The 15,890-nt window shown below is 42.2% G+C and overlaps 1 protein-coding gene across 1 annotated transcript in view; it reads right to left on the reverse strand.

Moving 5' to 3' along the window:
• LOC128916238 (uncharacterized) overlaps nt 1–15,890 on the reverse strand; it is a 75,098-nt gene that overhangs the window by 8,718 nt on the left and 50,490 nt on the right. Inside the window, exon 3 of the mRNA XM_054217610.1 lies at nt 2,329–2,520. Coding sequence (XP_054073585.1) covers nt 2,329–2,520 — 192 coding nt within the window. The remainder of the gene's footprint in view (nt 1–2,328; nt 2,521–15,890) is intronic.

The raw sequence follows: 15,890 nt of genomic DNA on the forward strand, positions 1-15,890 counted from the left end.
CAAGCAGCCAGCTAGAAAACTTCTTGCAAAAGGTTGTTGCTTTATGTCTGGGATGATTTAGGAAATGTAATAAACATACTGCTGATCTCATTTTCAGTGCAAGCAAGAAGCAAAATAGATGTATTAACTCTTCAGAGCCTAGCTATTTTTCTTTCGTAAACACTGAAAATAAACAATTGTCTGCTGCCGTGGACCCTAGAATCCAAATTTAGTTACACACTTAGCACAAATGTGTCCTTAAACATCCACAAATTAATATTCTTGAGATTAATCATAGAAAGGCTCTGCTGAGGTCATCTACTAAATTATGGAATCAGTTTACATACCTAAATTTAAGCATATACTTAAGTACCTTGTTAAACTGAGACCCAGGCAACTACACTGCTTGTCCCTTTTGATTAATTCCTAAGTTGCGAGCCAGACATGTCACTGAACAGATTTTTCCCCCTTCTCTGTTGTGATTTTCTGTCTCCACTGATTCTCTTCAGCTGATTATTTCCTAATTCTGCCAAGAAAATGAACTTATTAAATCCTCCAAAGGGTTTTCCTTTTACCGGTATAACTATCTCTGCAACTATTTTAAGTGTTATCAGGACTTGGCAAGATTAACGTAACACAAGTCCTTTCTCTTTCTCCAGTAAAAAAAGGCAAAATTTAAAGATAAATTCCTCTGACTATACTATCTCTTTCCCTCTACCTTTTCCTTTCTTCCCTATTTCCAGTTTTGAACTGGCTTTTCCAAGTCCGTCTTGTCTTGATTTTACCAGTATCTGCAAATCAAAGGGATTGTCTTTCCATTCATTTCACAAATTTAGTGGAGTCCTGTTATAGCTGTACTGTTTCTTTTAGGGGAAACCATGATAAAAATGAAATCAAATACACAATGTGCTCTCGACAGCCAGAACTGCAGACCCTTGCAAATGCTTAAAAATTAAAAATTAAAAAAAGGAGCAGGACTTTTTCTCATAGGAGAGCTGGCATACCAAAACATTTCTACTGCATTTGAAAATCGAAGAACTCTTATTTCTTACTGGACTCAGCAACATGGAGGTCACACTGGGGAAGGGAGCCAGGACACACAAGGCTGGAGAACCACAAGGACCAGACCAAGCCCTGTGCTTAGCAGGGTCAGCACAGTCGGGCTTAGAGGCACAGGACAATCCCGTTCCAATATAACAGCATGTGGATTTCCGCTTACGCCTTTAAGACTGTAGGGTCCTTTGCATGGACAGAATTACTTACTAGGAACAAATCTCCTGGTAAACTGCGATATACATCCCATAACTCCTTTCTGTGTCAGGCACGTTGCAGATTCCCACCTCCTCTTGCCTCTAGACTTAGCAGTAAATGTTGAGCCTCCTAGCTGGCCACTTCACTTGATTGCCTTAGTCCCTCCCATCTTTGTGGGGCAGAGGAAGCAACTGGACAAGTTTAGGTCCAAATTACGCTACTGGCTTGGCTTCCCGAGGATGGCAGCAAAATGTAATACCTCTTCTGTATGGCTTTATAATAGAAATAACAAATAGGGTGGCCTTTTCCCAGCTATTCACACAGGAGGGTCAACAGTAAATCAAACTCTAAGGGACTTTTTTCCTCTCTGTGGTATGATTCAATAAATATAATATGTAGCTTTTAATAACTTTTTTTTAACGTCACTAATGATACTAATCCGGGAGCTTGACGTCACTGGTATTTATTTGCATAACAGCCTTCCAGCTGAATTTGGCACCATTCTTATTGCTTAGATGAAAAACCAAGAAAGTGCATGCTGTTTAGGATGCACATTTTTGAGATGCCTTCAGCACAATTTTCTCCCGTACCCACCACTGTATCAATAACACTTCATTTGTTCATGGCATAACACTAACGAGCATTCACTGCAGTTGTACTTTGCCAGTACTGCTACAAAGCATGTCCTCGTGCCATACATTAGAATATCACAGCTACCACAAAATTAGTGACACAATTAGCAACAGCCTCTGGGGAATTTCATTTCAGGTTATCCCTTCTGTCCCTTCAGGCAGATCACTGACTCACTCAGTCCATGACTCCGTGCCTCCAACAAGAAGGCAGAGTCTTGCACACAACAGTGCTTTGCTATTCAGCTGATTTATCTCACAAAGTTCACCCTGGGCAGCGGCTGACCCAGGTCCTCCATCAACATAGTATGCAATCAAGTAATTAGGGATTGTATTGTAATGCGTAAACGTAAGATGGTTGATTTAATGTTCATCAGATAATAGTAGCTATGGTATTGCCTTGCTTTTGACACCTCTGTGAATGATCTGGTAACATTGCTTCCAGTAGTTTCATATAAAATATACGCACCCATCACATATATTGTGATTCAGGGTTCCTGCAGACCATCTCCAGAGGCTGTCTTCCATCACAGTTGTCTCTCTGAGGGTGCCCCATGACACCAGCTTCAGCCCTGGGATGGCTGCTGATGGATCGTTGATGACTCTTTCTCCATCTGTTGCACTTCCACAAATGACAGCATGACATGATGATTCACCAATCCTGTATTAGGAGATTGTGAAAGATGTGTTTTAAAAGCCACAAAAATGTTATTTTTATATTTATTCAGGATGATATCTTCTGTATATGTTTACTACAGCTGCCGAGGGAAGGCTATTAGCTATTCCTCCATCTCTCCTTATTGGAAAACTGATTTGGGTCTAATTTGGATTCCAATATGTACCAGCCATAGAGGAACATCAGTTTTATGCTGGCTGCTACAGTCCCTAAATGTCATCATTCCAGGACCTTTGAAGTTCATTGTGTTTTATCTGTTCCCTTCTAGACCTGTTGCATTCATATGCTGGAGCTAATAATATAAAGTGAGCATATGGGGAGCCCCTCCTTTCTCTCAGCAACAGCAGTGATTCAGTCTCATACCATAGCAAGCTGCTTTTGGCAGTGAAGGGTTTGTAAGCAAATGCAGCTGACAGGTTGTCTCGTCCAATGATGAGAAATGAAGTTTTACTGCCTAATTTTTCTCATAAAGTCACATTTTCCCCAAATCATGTCTCCTTTCCCGTGCTCTCATTTCTTCCCCACTTCTCTCTCCCACTTCTGCCACTTAACTATGTTCACATTCTTCCTGGGACAGGAGCAACTCCAGCTCCTCATTCTTGACTGGACAAAGCATAACGGTTTAGAGCAAGGAAAGAAATTCCCTCATGAGTCTCCAATGTCCTTTTGTTGTACCTGGAACAGCTACTCTCCAAGTCCTCTGCCTAGCAGATGGATCATCAGTCTCATTTCCTGTAGTTCCAGCCTTCCTGGTTTTTTCATGGTAATTATCAAAGCAAGATCGCTACCTACAGACTAAGAGAGGAAGCAGATATGTTCATTAAATGGCTACCATGTATCTATTTGCAGAATTAGGTATATTCTCGTGCCAGGTGCCCATATTGCCTATCTGACTGATTTAATTATAAGCAGTGACTACATTCAGCCTAGATTTCTGCCTGATCCTTACTATCCTTCAGCCTTTCCCTTCTTGACTGAAAAGCAGAGTAGTTCCCTTACTGTACCTCAGAAGATGGCCTGGCAGTGTTCCTCAGACCTGCACAGCCTGGATAAGTATTCATCAAGAATTATTCTTGTAGGCACTCATAAGCAATAACCATCTTGCCATCAAATGGTGACCTGAAACACTGATGTTTCAGTGCTCTGTTTGTGCCCTCTCAGATGTTACTTGTGGTGGGTCCGGCCTGACATCAACCAACACAGCATCTCCATGGCCTTACTTTGTGGCGGTCTCTTTGAATATTTGGATTTGTAAGAAATTATATCAAACAGAAATTGCTTATCTCCTTCCAGAGGCATCTTCAGCTCCTAAAATTATTTCCCACTTGTACCTCTGTTCAATGAATTTTAATAGAGAAGAGGAGAGAGAAGCCTATTGTGAGTGGTGGGGCTAGTACCCCTAGCAAGTTCGGTGGAATTATTCAGGCATCTTGCTCTGTTTTGCTTCAATTTCCTGCTGATAAATGCATTTGCCAGCCATTCAGTTAGGGAAGAGATAATGCCACGTTATTTAGGTAATACCTCTAACTATGATTAACAAAGATGTAATTGAGACACAGCATGTCCACCCAGTCAGCACATGCTTCCTTTAGTCTACAACTTCCATGTACACTTCGTATAATTTAGAAAAAGCAATATACTGCTAAATTTATGGCAATATCATTGGTGCAACTGAATGTTTTGACTGGGAGGTGTTCTTTATTGCAGCAGATCAGCTTGCTTTTGCTTTGACATTTATTTTGCTCTAGGAGACTGTAAACCAGTGATTGTTCAATTGTGCTGAATTAGACGTGACATTTTTCACTTCCTTGAAAATATGCTGCTTTCTCAATTCTTTTTTCATGATGCCAATCTATGTGCCATTTCTGCACGATTAAGCCTTTTTCAGATGTAATTCCCACTATTTTGCTCTTGGGTTGTTAAAATTTAAGGTTGGTGGCGTATTGTAATTACCAGTAACACTGTTCACTTCTGAAGTGCCTGCTTCCTACATTGCTATCTTTCCAAGCCTTGTTAGAAAAACGATCCCTGAAATTGTGAGTGGTTCTGCACTCAGCGAGGGAGGGCAGAGCTGGTGTCCCCAGTCGCTGCAGCATATGCAGGGGCTGAGGAACACTTTGGGCTCGGGGGCGTTCTGAAGTAGCTTTTTCACCCACGGCACCCCCAGGGCTGCTCTCCCTCAGCAGTTCCCTCAGCAATGGATGAGCCAACAGAAATGGTGGGTGTAAGAAATGGAGAGTGAGAGGCCAGCTCAGGCTCTCCAAGTTGTCTTTCAGAGGACCTTTCTTCTAGCACAGCCTGTGGAGGAACACATGAAAGCTCGTCACCATAATTCAGCCATTTAAAGCATTTAACTCCCCAAAATACCTTCCACATAAAACCAATATAGTAAAGTCCCTACTGAATGGCATAACGTTTCCAGCTGTTCTCCTTTTTAGGATAACATTTCTGCTCAGAATTGCATTGTATTGTTAATCAAATTTAGCTTATCTCCTGGAGAGTTGCAAAAGGAAACCTGGGGATAAGTTCTACCCCAGAGAATGTCTGCAGTGATTGCTGAAGAAAGAGCAATGCCAGGATTCTCTGGACAGCAGTATGTGGGCTCACAGGATCTCCTCAGGAAGATTGCTCTGAATGTACCATCCCTACAACAATCACAAGAAAAATCCCTTCATCAAATTCCCTTCAAGGGAATCCCTTGGCAAATGCCAATCCCTTCAAGGCCAGGCTGGATGAGGCTTTGAGCAGCCTGGTCAAGTGGGAGGTGTCCCTGCCCGGGGCAGGGGGTTGGAACTAGATGATCTTTAAGGTCCCTTCCAACCCGAACCATTCTGTGATTCTGTGAAATTACAGAATTTCTATTTACCTAATTAATGTGTGCAACCAAAACACAATGAAAACCCATCTTTAATACTGTATTAATTAAAACCGTAAATGGGGGCACTCTTGCTGAGCTGCTCAGCCCTCAGCTTTCCCATGTATGTATTCCAGAAAGGGGTACCCACAATTTCACCTCTCCCTTAGTCTCAGTCCTGATGGAAACTGATGTTGGTGCTGTGAATGATGCTTAGTCTCATACTGAGGCATGCCAGAACTTCAGACCCTGTGAGATCTGATCGCAGCCTGCCCCGAAGCCAGCTGCTGTGGCTCACACCATCGCTAATACAATCAGAAGGGGAAGGCAGCTGCTATTTTGAGACTTTTAAACTGACATAAGCAATTGCCACTTGCTCAGAATAACTGGAAAATTTTGAAGACGTTGAAAAGATCAAGGATTCAACATGTGCCAGGAAATGCTCACACAGTGCCCTTTGACAAAAGTTAGTCTCTCACAGGTAGCGAATGGATTGTATGATACTTTGGGGAGTGCTTCTCTCTGGGCAGCATCCATCTCTGGATAAGAACATACACCACTCCTAAGGTAGTAAGAAAGTAATTTCCTTAAAGTTCTGAACATCCCTGTGGGCAGCTGCTTAAGGTCAATATTTCTCTAAATATCTGCTTTCCAGATAATAAGTTTTAGTCTTCCCACCAATGTAGTTTCATCCCCACAGAGCTCTGCCATGTCACATTCTGCATAGTTTAGTCCTCAGCAGGTAAAACTAAGTTGTGAGTTCCCTGCACATACTCCCACTTAATAAAATTTACCCCACTGCCTGCAGATGCTCTGTGCTGCATTCCTGCTCTTAAAAAATCCCTACTAGTCAGGTTTCCTGGCAGACAGATTCTGTTTATTCAAAGAAAATCATAGCCTGCGGCATAGAAGTCTGGACAAATTAAATGCTCAGAAATTACTTCAAACAGCAATCTATTTCTAGGATCACTTAATCATTTTAGAAGAAAAACAAGAGAAATGCTGATGGCACTAAAGCCGTGAATGGGTCATGAAGCTTCACCCCATGGAAACGGCTCCTCCGCTAGCGCAGGGCAGGTACAGCCACCGCTACCCCCATGGCCTTGCCGCAGCGGTACCCACCAGGGCCAGAGGCTAAAGCCATGCAAGGGGGCCTGATGCACAGGGAACAGTGAGAAGCAGGAACTCCTGCATTAGCTCCAGCCACTTGAATCAGAGTCTGAGCTTTTCCACTAAATGCTGCATTTGCTCCTTGAGGTGTGCAGTCCCGGGCTGGGGGAAGCAGCTCAGGTAGCAGTGGCTGGTTGAGCGAGAGGAGGAATGTGCTGGAGATTAGGTGCTTTTCTAGGAGTCTCTTTTCACCATCACACGCCTAAGGGTGGGAGAAGAGGCTTCAGCACCTATGTGGGAAAAGGATGCCTCTAATTTGTACGAAATGCAGCCTTTCCCTGCCACAGCCTCCTTCCCCCTTGGAATGGCAGTGAGGCGGGAATGAGGGCACGTGGGCCTTCATACAGAGATACATCAAGGAAATTATCCTCCTGTGGACCTGGCTTAGGGCTGATATGTGTTTGTAGGGACCAGTATTGCACCTATCTCCTCTAGACATACCACACACATTTAAGAAATAGAACTATAAGCAGCTATGAAGAAAATTGCCCAGACACCAGCACTGTCTCCATTAGGTCCTTCAGAGCTAACGCCATCAGAAGTGTGTTGGGACAGATAAGAAGTCATTTCCATATGTGTGCAATCCAGCCATATAGTGCTGCTGGCAGAAAATTCAAGTTAACAAGCCTAAAAATATGATTTCTTTCCTCAAACAAGTTCAATTGGAAGATTAAATTGGGGACTGTAACTCATGACTTTGTTTACTTTAAAAGGGCAGTTTTGAGCTTGTTGCCTCACTCTACAAAACCTGGACTCAAAGCGCTGCAAGGGGTTTGCAATGAGTGAGATCCCCCAGAACTTCGGCCCCAAAAGCCTCTCTGCCAGCGCATAGCTGGAAGCACTGTTTGATGTATAATCCTGCTTGCCAGTGTCGATTAGGAATTTCTTGACCTCTGAGACAACCTTCATTAAAAGAATTAAAAATATAAATCTTCAGCAAGAAATTGAAGGTCCGGGGAAATGGTCCATGCTGGATTGCTATTAAGACTCTCTTCCGCTCAGTCGTGTCTCAGTAATCTCAGAGGAGAACCGCAATAAGCCATGCTACCTCAGTTTCAGGTCCGAGCAATTAACTTCTTGGCTAACAGCAAAGACTCTTCCAGTGCCAATGGCTGCAACTGGCAAAATACAAACAAGTCCCTGAAACTCCATAGACTGCTCCTCATCCCATAACTTGATGAGCCAAAATGTTATAATTTGCACTTTATACCATAAATTTCTAAAATGTAATAAACACTAGAAGGGAACCAGCCAGCTGGGGAGAAATTCAGATCATTTGTTTTGAAAACGTAATCCCACTAGCCATTTTTCTCCCCAAAGCTTCAAAATGATCTATTGGAAAGCTGGGAGTTGGGTAAGGATGTTAAATAATTCTCACAAAAGGAAAGATAAAGCTTGTCAGTGAATGCAGGCATGTTGGGTACAGAAAGGGAGAAATCACAATACTCTGTTCAGATGTTTTGCGCCATGCTACCAAACAGCAAAGGCTGTTACATTATTGAAGAGCCAGGTACACTTCCACGTTGAAATTTGTACCTCCATCCCCCCTCCCTAGGAGGTACCTTTTTACTGTGTTTTCACTGGACTTTTCCTGGTCTACCGATTGCTGAAACCAAAGAACACATTCTTGTGGATCTGTCCTTCCTCTGAAGAGACAGGTCCTGCCTTTTGACTATGACAGCTATGTACCATTTTTACTACGGGTATGGCACCTTTAGCCACACTCAAAACCCATTTTTGGCCGAAGAAGCATTTAAAGCCTTTGCACCTGCTGCTTCTTAGAAGGCCAGAATAACATGTGAAACTCTGGAAGAATTTGTCACCATTGGTTAAAATGGAGTAGGGTATAAATCCTGAGTGTTTTTCCCACACTGAGGTCAGAAGAAAGGAAAAGTTTCTGCACCAAGCTCAAGATCCTTCAACTCCATCCTCAGCACTTTATATCACAGGGCTGTAGCTTTGGCTAAATATGTTCTGGAGAGAAAACTGGCCTTGTTTTTCAGTACGCAAAAGAGCTACAACCTCAGCAGAGCCACAGCATGCCTCCCCCTTACACTGCTTTACTTTGTGATCCGCAGAGCCCATGTTAGGAGGGATTCTTGGGGTGTGAAGGGAATTGCTGCCAGAAGTACCCTTTCTAAAAGAGAAGTGATGTCCAAGAGCAGGGGGACCAGAAGCTAGCAGAAGACAGACAAAAGAGTATCCAAAATGATGCTACTTGCTCTGTGACAGTTTCCTCTTTGAAGGAAACCTCTCTTTGGTCAAATGATGAGTGATCCATGACTTAGCAGAGTGGAATGAATGCCTTGTTTCCTCATGCTCCCCAGACATGCTCTGTTCAAACCAATTCTTGCCAAAATCTCACAGCCATCTGTTTCGTCTGTACATTCATTGCAGTATTTTTGGAAGTCCCAGGAGTGGGGTGGAGTGTTACAATTTGAGTTATCTTCAGTGCTGCCACTGGGAATGCCAAGGAATCCTATGGTGCTCCACCTGTCTGAATTTCAGAGGGAAAAAATACAAAATCCCCTTGGGTACAATTAAAACCTTAGGCTTCAATTATGCATAACTGATTCTCTCATTTAATGACAGTTTATGCATTTGCATCACCCCACAACGTTTTTCAGAGGTAGCTTGTCCCATTTTCCTTTCCATTCTACTCCAGAAAGGTAGAAATAAAAGCATGATCATGTTTCATTCTGTCCTTATTGCTCTGCTTCACCGAAGAAAGAGACAGGAGCAAAGATGTTTCTTCATGTGGCTGTAAGACAAAGCATGTTCTGTATAAGACAGAGCAGCCTTAAAGCTGTTCTAGGTAGCACAGAGCTGGCCAAGAACAGGCAAAACATGGCCTCAGCCTCTGCACTGAAACACCCTGGCAGAGCAAAAAATGCTGCAGGGAAGATTTTCTGGTATTACTGTGATGAGCAGAAAGTTACCGTGTGCTGGGGCATTCCCTGGGAGTAATTTGCACCAGGCTAGATGTCTTTTTCATGCAAATGAAGTGGCATAAGGGAATCAGAGTTCTACAATGTTTCCTCATTAGTCTTTTGATAAACGCACAAAGCTATGAAGACAACATCTGAAAGTGTGTGTGTTTTCTCACTTGCTAATAATGCTCAGTGATTAATTCCTCTGTCAGAAAGAAGCAATGGTCCATTTCCCTAGGAAACATTACAAGCCCCAGAGAAAATCCTTATCTGGTTAAATAGCTCCCCATGAGTCGTGTACTCTCTTCTCTTTTCTTGAAAATAAAGAGAGAACTAGTTCAGGATTGGTAGATAATTCTGTAGGAAAGAGTGGGACCTATAGTAGAAAATAAGTAGTTTTTCCATTATCTGGGCTAGAGCAATAATCGCAGATAAATTAGTAAAATCCAGCAGTTGCTATCCCCACAGGACAGAACTGTTGAAATGTCTCTCGCCTGCTGGTCCCATGCCAAGGAAGAAAAATAGTTTTCATGCAGTGCAGTTCAGCAAAACTGACAGTGTAGTGTGAGGGAAGGCCAAAGATGAACGATCATATCACAAGATCTAAAACACACTTGGAGCTGTTGAATCCCCCCCAAGGAAACAGTGAAAAGCTGTTTCTGCTTATTCCAGTTGATTTGGTTCTGTTCATCTTTTTTCCTCAAAAGCTGCATTTTACTTTAAGGCAAAATTGCAGGAATTGGATGTGGTGATAAGCAATTCCTCAGTGCTCCTTCTCCTTGGGCTCATTTCACTTGCTTATTTTTATCTCCCTTAGCTTGTGTCAGCCTCAAAAGGAGCAAATGTGTTGTCATTTTTTAATTTCCTCACATGTATACAAAGGCATACAGACTCACACTCCTCTTCAAAAACAACAAAAGCTGCTTAGATCTTAGGGACAGAAATCACAACGAACTTAAAATGGCAGAAACTGGCTTTCTGCTTGGATACAGTTAGGGTGGCTTGTCAGAGCCCTAACACATTGTGGGGTTCTGCTTCTATACCATCTCTACGGTGACCTATTTCTGATTAGAAGCAGCTATTACGAGCTGCAACATTCTCCCTAACAGTTCCCTTATTCTTCACCAGCTCATGCCGACTAGTTTTCCTCATCCTATTTTATTGGAAAGTCTTTGTACTATTCCTAGTCACTTGAGAACATAGTTGTCTCTTATTTTGGGCACTGGAGTAAAAAGTGATCTACATTTTCCATCTCTTCATTAACCCATACCCTCATCCTAGGGTCACACAAGGATTGTTGACTCTGTCCTTTCTTCCTCTGCTGTTTATGGGGTAGTCTGAAATTGCTATTTCAGTGAAGACTGGTGATACCACTTGGAAAGCATAACTAATGCATGATGCTTCCCTAGTAGCAGATCTTGAGCTGTTCTGCCACAGCTCCAGTGATATTTGTGCAGATCTGCCCTCTTAAAGCCTTTGTACAGTCATGGCTTAGGAAGTGAAGGCTCTGTACTCAGGAAGTTTTACACATGTTTGCACAAGTAGATCATGAAACTGAAACCTATTGGGCTTTTGTGCGTCATAAAGGAAAGGAGTACGTTTCTTGTCGTGGCCAAGGAATGGCCCAGATGAAGGCTTGGGGTGGTAAGTGGGATTTTTTCTATCTTTGTGACTTTAACCTAGAACGACTACTTCCACACCAGTTCTAGCAGAGTTCTTGTCAACACACGCAACCTGCTACATCTTTCTATGCAGCCTCACTGCCTCTTTGTTTTGTTTCCTCAACAGAAGCTCCTTACTAACTACAAATCTCCAGAGACGTCACCCTGCAAGGGAAACGAGTTGCATCAAAGCAGCAGATACAAAGTTTTAAAAATGCAAAATCCTGGGATCCAGGGCAGGGCTCACGCTTCTTGGCACAGCTGGACAGAAGCACCAAGGGAAGGCAGAGATGGAAGTAGAATCTCTGATCGATGCCTGAAGGTGGAGAAGGAACTGGCAGCAGTTGGCTACACCAGTATAAACTGACAGGAAGGGCATGCAAGGAGGATAATGACAGGAGATGGTGTCCATTGAGCATATTTGCCAGCAACAGCCATTACTGGAAGCATTCACATACCTATCATCATTTGTCATCCTTTACAGCAGGGGCAGGGCATACAGCTAGATATCGTTTGGACGACATATATAGCTAGATGCAGCCCTGGATTTATATGATGGCTTTCTTCATAGCTTCAACAAGAATTTGCAGTCACATTGGTTAAGTCCATTAATAACTCTTCCTCTTCCCCAGAACCTCTCCTCTCCTGCTGTTAATTAACATTTTGCTGCAAAGTTTTAGGAAGCAAATGCCACTTTGGTCTGACATTATTATTTATTTGCGCCGTTCATTCACAGCAAACACATGCAGTGCTTGCCTCTCTACAGGAGATGCTTTTGCAAGGTATCTGTTGACTTTCTCACTAATCAACCACAGCTTACTAAACACTTCATATTCAGGGAACTTTCTGCTTGGTGAAATCCTAGTTCCACAAAGCCTTCCTGTGTCATAAAGTCCACGCACAAAGGACCACAGTTTGGCAAAACCAACGAAGTGATTTTCTGTCAAGAAATGAGACAGAACTGTAGTTTTTTCAGGGTTACTCAGAACTAAAACATTTTTTTCTACTAAATAAAATTGCGTACAAATGATGTTAGAATAATTTATGTTCATCATTAATGTGCTATAAATACAAAGAGCTGTACCCAGGGCTCTGGCCCAAGTGACATCGCTCTGCTAGTGTTATTACAGTTCCTCCTGTCATCAGACTGGAATGGCTGGGATTGCACCAACTGGGACAGAGACCATGGTTCAGTACAAATACAGACCATCTATCCATATCAGAGGGTCATGATTAGGCCTGCATAGCAGTTTCTCTTTATTAAATGATTCCCGTGGGCTATGACTCGCATTCAGAGTCACTCAGAAAATGAGGGGTAATCATCACGCTCTAAGTCTTTACTAAACAGTAAAGAAAGAAAACGATTTTGCCTAACATTTTCCTCACCAAAAAGATTGATTTCTCTATAGGAACTCAAATATACTGGAATATTTTGATAAAACCCACAGTATGTGTTCTTGTTGCCAGAAATGTTGCCGGGTACCTCCTCCGTTTAGCACACTCCTACATAGCTGCAGCAATCAGCTTGCAGAGAAGTGGATCACCCACCTTGGCTCAGCACAGCCACCCTCAGGAAGAGGAGGGACAGCCATATCTTAGAGTGCCTGATCACACTCTAGCCCCACTTTCCACACCAGAAGTAACTCCTCTTCACTCCACCACAGGGAATGTCAACCTTCATCCCTAAAACCCGCTTTTCTTTTCCCTCAAACCACAATTAAAAGCAACAATCAAACAAATATGCATTTAAATAAATATATATGCACTTAAACCAGTGGGAATTAAAATCTTGTTCATGCTGCCTGAACGCTATTACTGTGACCACCATGAACGCACTGCTCAGATCTGGTTAAACGCCCTGAGGTCAGGAGCCAGCGTCATTGTTTTACTCATGTGTAAAAGTTGTCTGTGCTGAAACACGAGTTGGAGCTCTGCTGTCACTGCCCTCTGCTGACCTGAAGGTTTGAAGCAGTGAATAACGTCCTGCCGCCGTCAGCGGGCATTACATTGCATGGGGAATAATCTCCCACCTCATTACTGTGTCCTACATGGGTGCAGTATTGGCAGACCGAAGGACGTGATTAAAAGTGCTGGCTGAGCAATCTGCTGCAGCCTGGCAAGTCCTGTGTGTTCTTCATTCAGCAGCGAGCTAAACGAGCATCTTCTCTGGGATCTGGCGGTTTTATTGTTCTGACAAAGTGAGCTACAATTACTAAAAGAAAGAAAGAAAGGGATTTTAAAAACAGTGTGTTTTCTTTGCACCTTTAGATGCAAGCCACATAGTTTAGAAGAGAATGCTCTGCAAATGTATGCGTTTCTGTAGCTCCAAATGCCGTAGAACTTCCTTCTCAGTGACAGTTAGCAAGGTGAGAAAAACTAAATTGGACTTCTCTGCTACAAATTTACCAACAAATTCTTTCCAGTGGATGCTGTGCTCTTTCTGTCTGCCTAATTGTGGATATTAAATTTCTACTCTGACTAGAATTTATGGAAGTGTTCCAGTATGGAATATGAGTTTCAAAGTAAAAAGTAGGGAAAGTATCTGCATTTTTTCCACTGTGAAGTATTTTGTCAAATCTAGTATTATTTTTAAGGCATGGAACTTCCTAGAGTGAAAGTGACACTTCCCCCTTTCTTTAAATTTTCTTATTCTGTTTTCCGATGTCTCATGAAATATTCACTTATTCATAAAGTGTGGAGAAGGTGAAAAATGCTTTAAAAACTGAAAGATGGTAAGCATTCAGAACCTTTTCTTAAAATCTAAATACTGAGGACTCATATTCCCAACTGAATTAATAGTAAATGAAGATACTCTGAAAATTAAGTTATTTATCTTCCATTTGTTTCTTCTAGCCTCTCTTTCAATTCAGAAACAAAAAAAGGGCCGAAAACCTGTAATCACCAGTAGAATGGAAATTCCCTATTTCAACCAATTTTAATCATGCTTAACCACGTAAGCGATAGTACCAACAGTCAGTGTGTTCATATATCAAGTTCAACGATGTTTGATTTAAGTCTGTGCTTAAATGCTTTGCTAGATCAAGGTGTATCTCAGGAGAGTATTTAGCCTTGTGGTTAAACTGGTTGACTCTGTTGTACTCACTGGAACTCATATTCATAATCCCTCCAAAAGCTCACAACATCCACTGAGACTTCAGTGTTCAGCTGCTGTTCCTTCTCATTTTACAAAGACTTCAATTTTCTGAATTAGCCTTTATGTATAATTGAATAATTTCTCCTTTCAGGACATTATTTTGTATAGAAAAACAGAACATCAAAATCAGAGAATCTGACAAACTTTCAAAGAATATGTGACTCAGTGCGTGATTAAATCGGGTTGGTATTCCCCCATCTCTACCCACTGGACTGTCCCTATGGGCTGTTTACTAATCGCTAGTGGGACTTTGAAATGAAGAGCACTTTAAGACTGCACAAGACACAGCAGTTCACACAGCGCATGTAATCCTAGGACATCAAATTAATGACTGGTGATGAGAAAGCCTGTTCTCCCTCAATTTTTTCTCATTGTCGACTTGGAAAATCACTTTCTTAGCCCTGTATATGCTCTGAGTCATGCCCCCATAATCCAGAGTAACCAAGATAAAACAGGCCAACTACTCTCTACTCTCACAACTGGTTGGCTGGTGCCTGAGGCTCACTGTAAAATGACACTATCAGAGAAGGATCAAGAGCAAAACATTTTCTCTTACAAAATCAAGAAGTCACTTGGCCTCTATGACAGATTCCTGTTCTCACAATTTGGCAATAGTTCACTTTAGCTAAAAATAACAGTCAAAGAAAGAAAGAAAAAGTAAAATAAGTAAATGCACATGGTTTTTGTGGCAATGATGTATAGTCCTTAAATACAGGTAAGAACTGCATTGCAGCTAGGAGTGTTGTAACTTTTTTCTACAAAAATGAGAAGTGCGAAATGCTAACTCAGGAGGAAAAGCTGCATTGCTTTGCCTATGTTGGGGCATTCATCCAATTATCTACAGCTTACTTTTCACAAAAAGTGGTATTTTTGGAGGAATGAATGTATTAAAAGAGAGTGTTGATGGCTGACAGACCTGGGGATTTCAGTACCACCAGCATAACTACAAAATGGACACAACAAGCTTGCAAATCTTGCCGTGCTCACTTGGAGCAGTCTTGCGTGTAGGCAGAGGCTCTCCTTCAGTGTCCATTCCCATTCACCTGGTAACTGTGGTTGTCTGTGCCTCAAGGCACATAGTTCATTGAGAATCATATAATCATGAAACAACTTAGGTTGAAGGGACTTTCATGGAGATCATATGGTTCAACCTCTGCTGAGAGCAGGCCAACTTCCACACTAGCTCAAGATGATTATGGATTCATCCAGTTGAGTTTTTAATATCTTCAAGGACAGAGGTTACATAGTCTTTCCAGGGAACCTGTTCCAGTGTTTAACCATCCTGTAAAGAATGTTGTCCTTATATCTACCTGGACTACACCTTGCTGCAACTTGTATCTGTTGGTTCTTGTTCTTTCACTGTGCACCTTTGAGGAGAGCCTTGCTCTGTCTTCTCTAATACCCTCCCTTGGGTTAGCAGGGGAGTGGAGACAGTTGGCTAAATGGTTGCTAGAATTGCTCTGAAGACTGAGATGAAATCATGCTCATTGGAGGCATTTTGGATTCTGGAATCCATCCTCTCAAACAGCCCAAAAGCTGGGACTTCAGTTGCAACACAAAACTTTGCGTTCTCAAGGATTTCACCA

Source organism: Rissa tridactyla, chromosome 11, assembly GCF_028500815.1.
Source record: "Rissa tridactyla isolate bRisTri1 chromosome 11, bRisTri1.patW.cur.20221130, whole genome shotgun sequence".
Taxonomy (NCBI): Eukaryota; Metazoa; Chordata; class Aves; order Charadriiformes; family Laridae; genus Rissa; species Rissa tridactyla.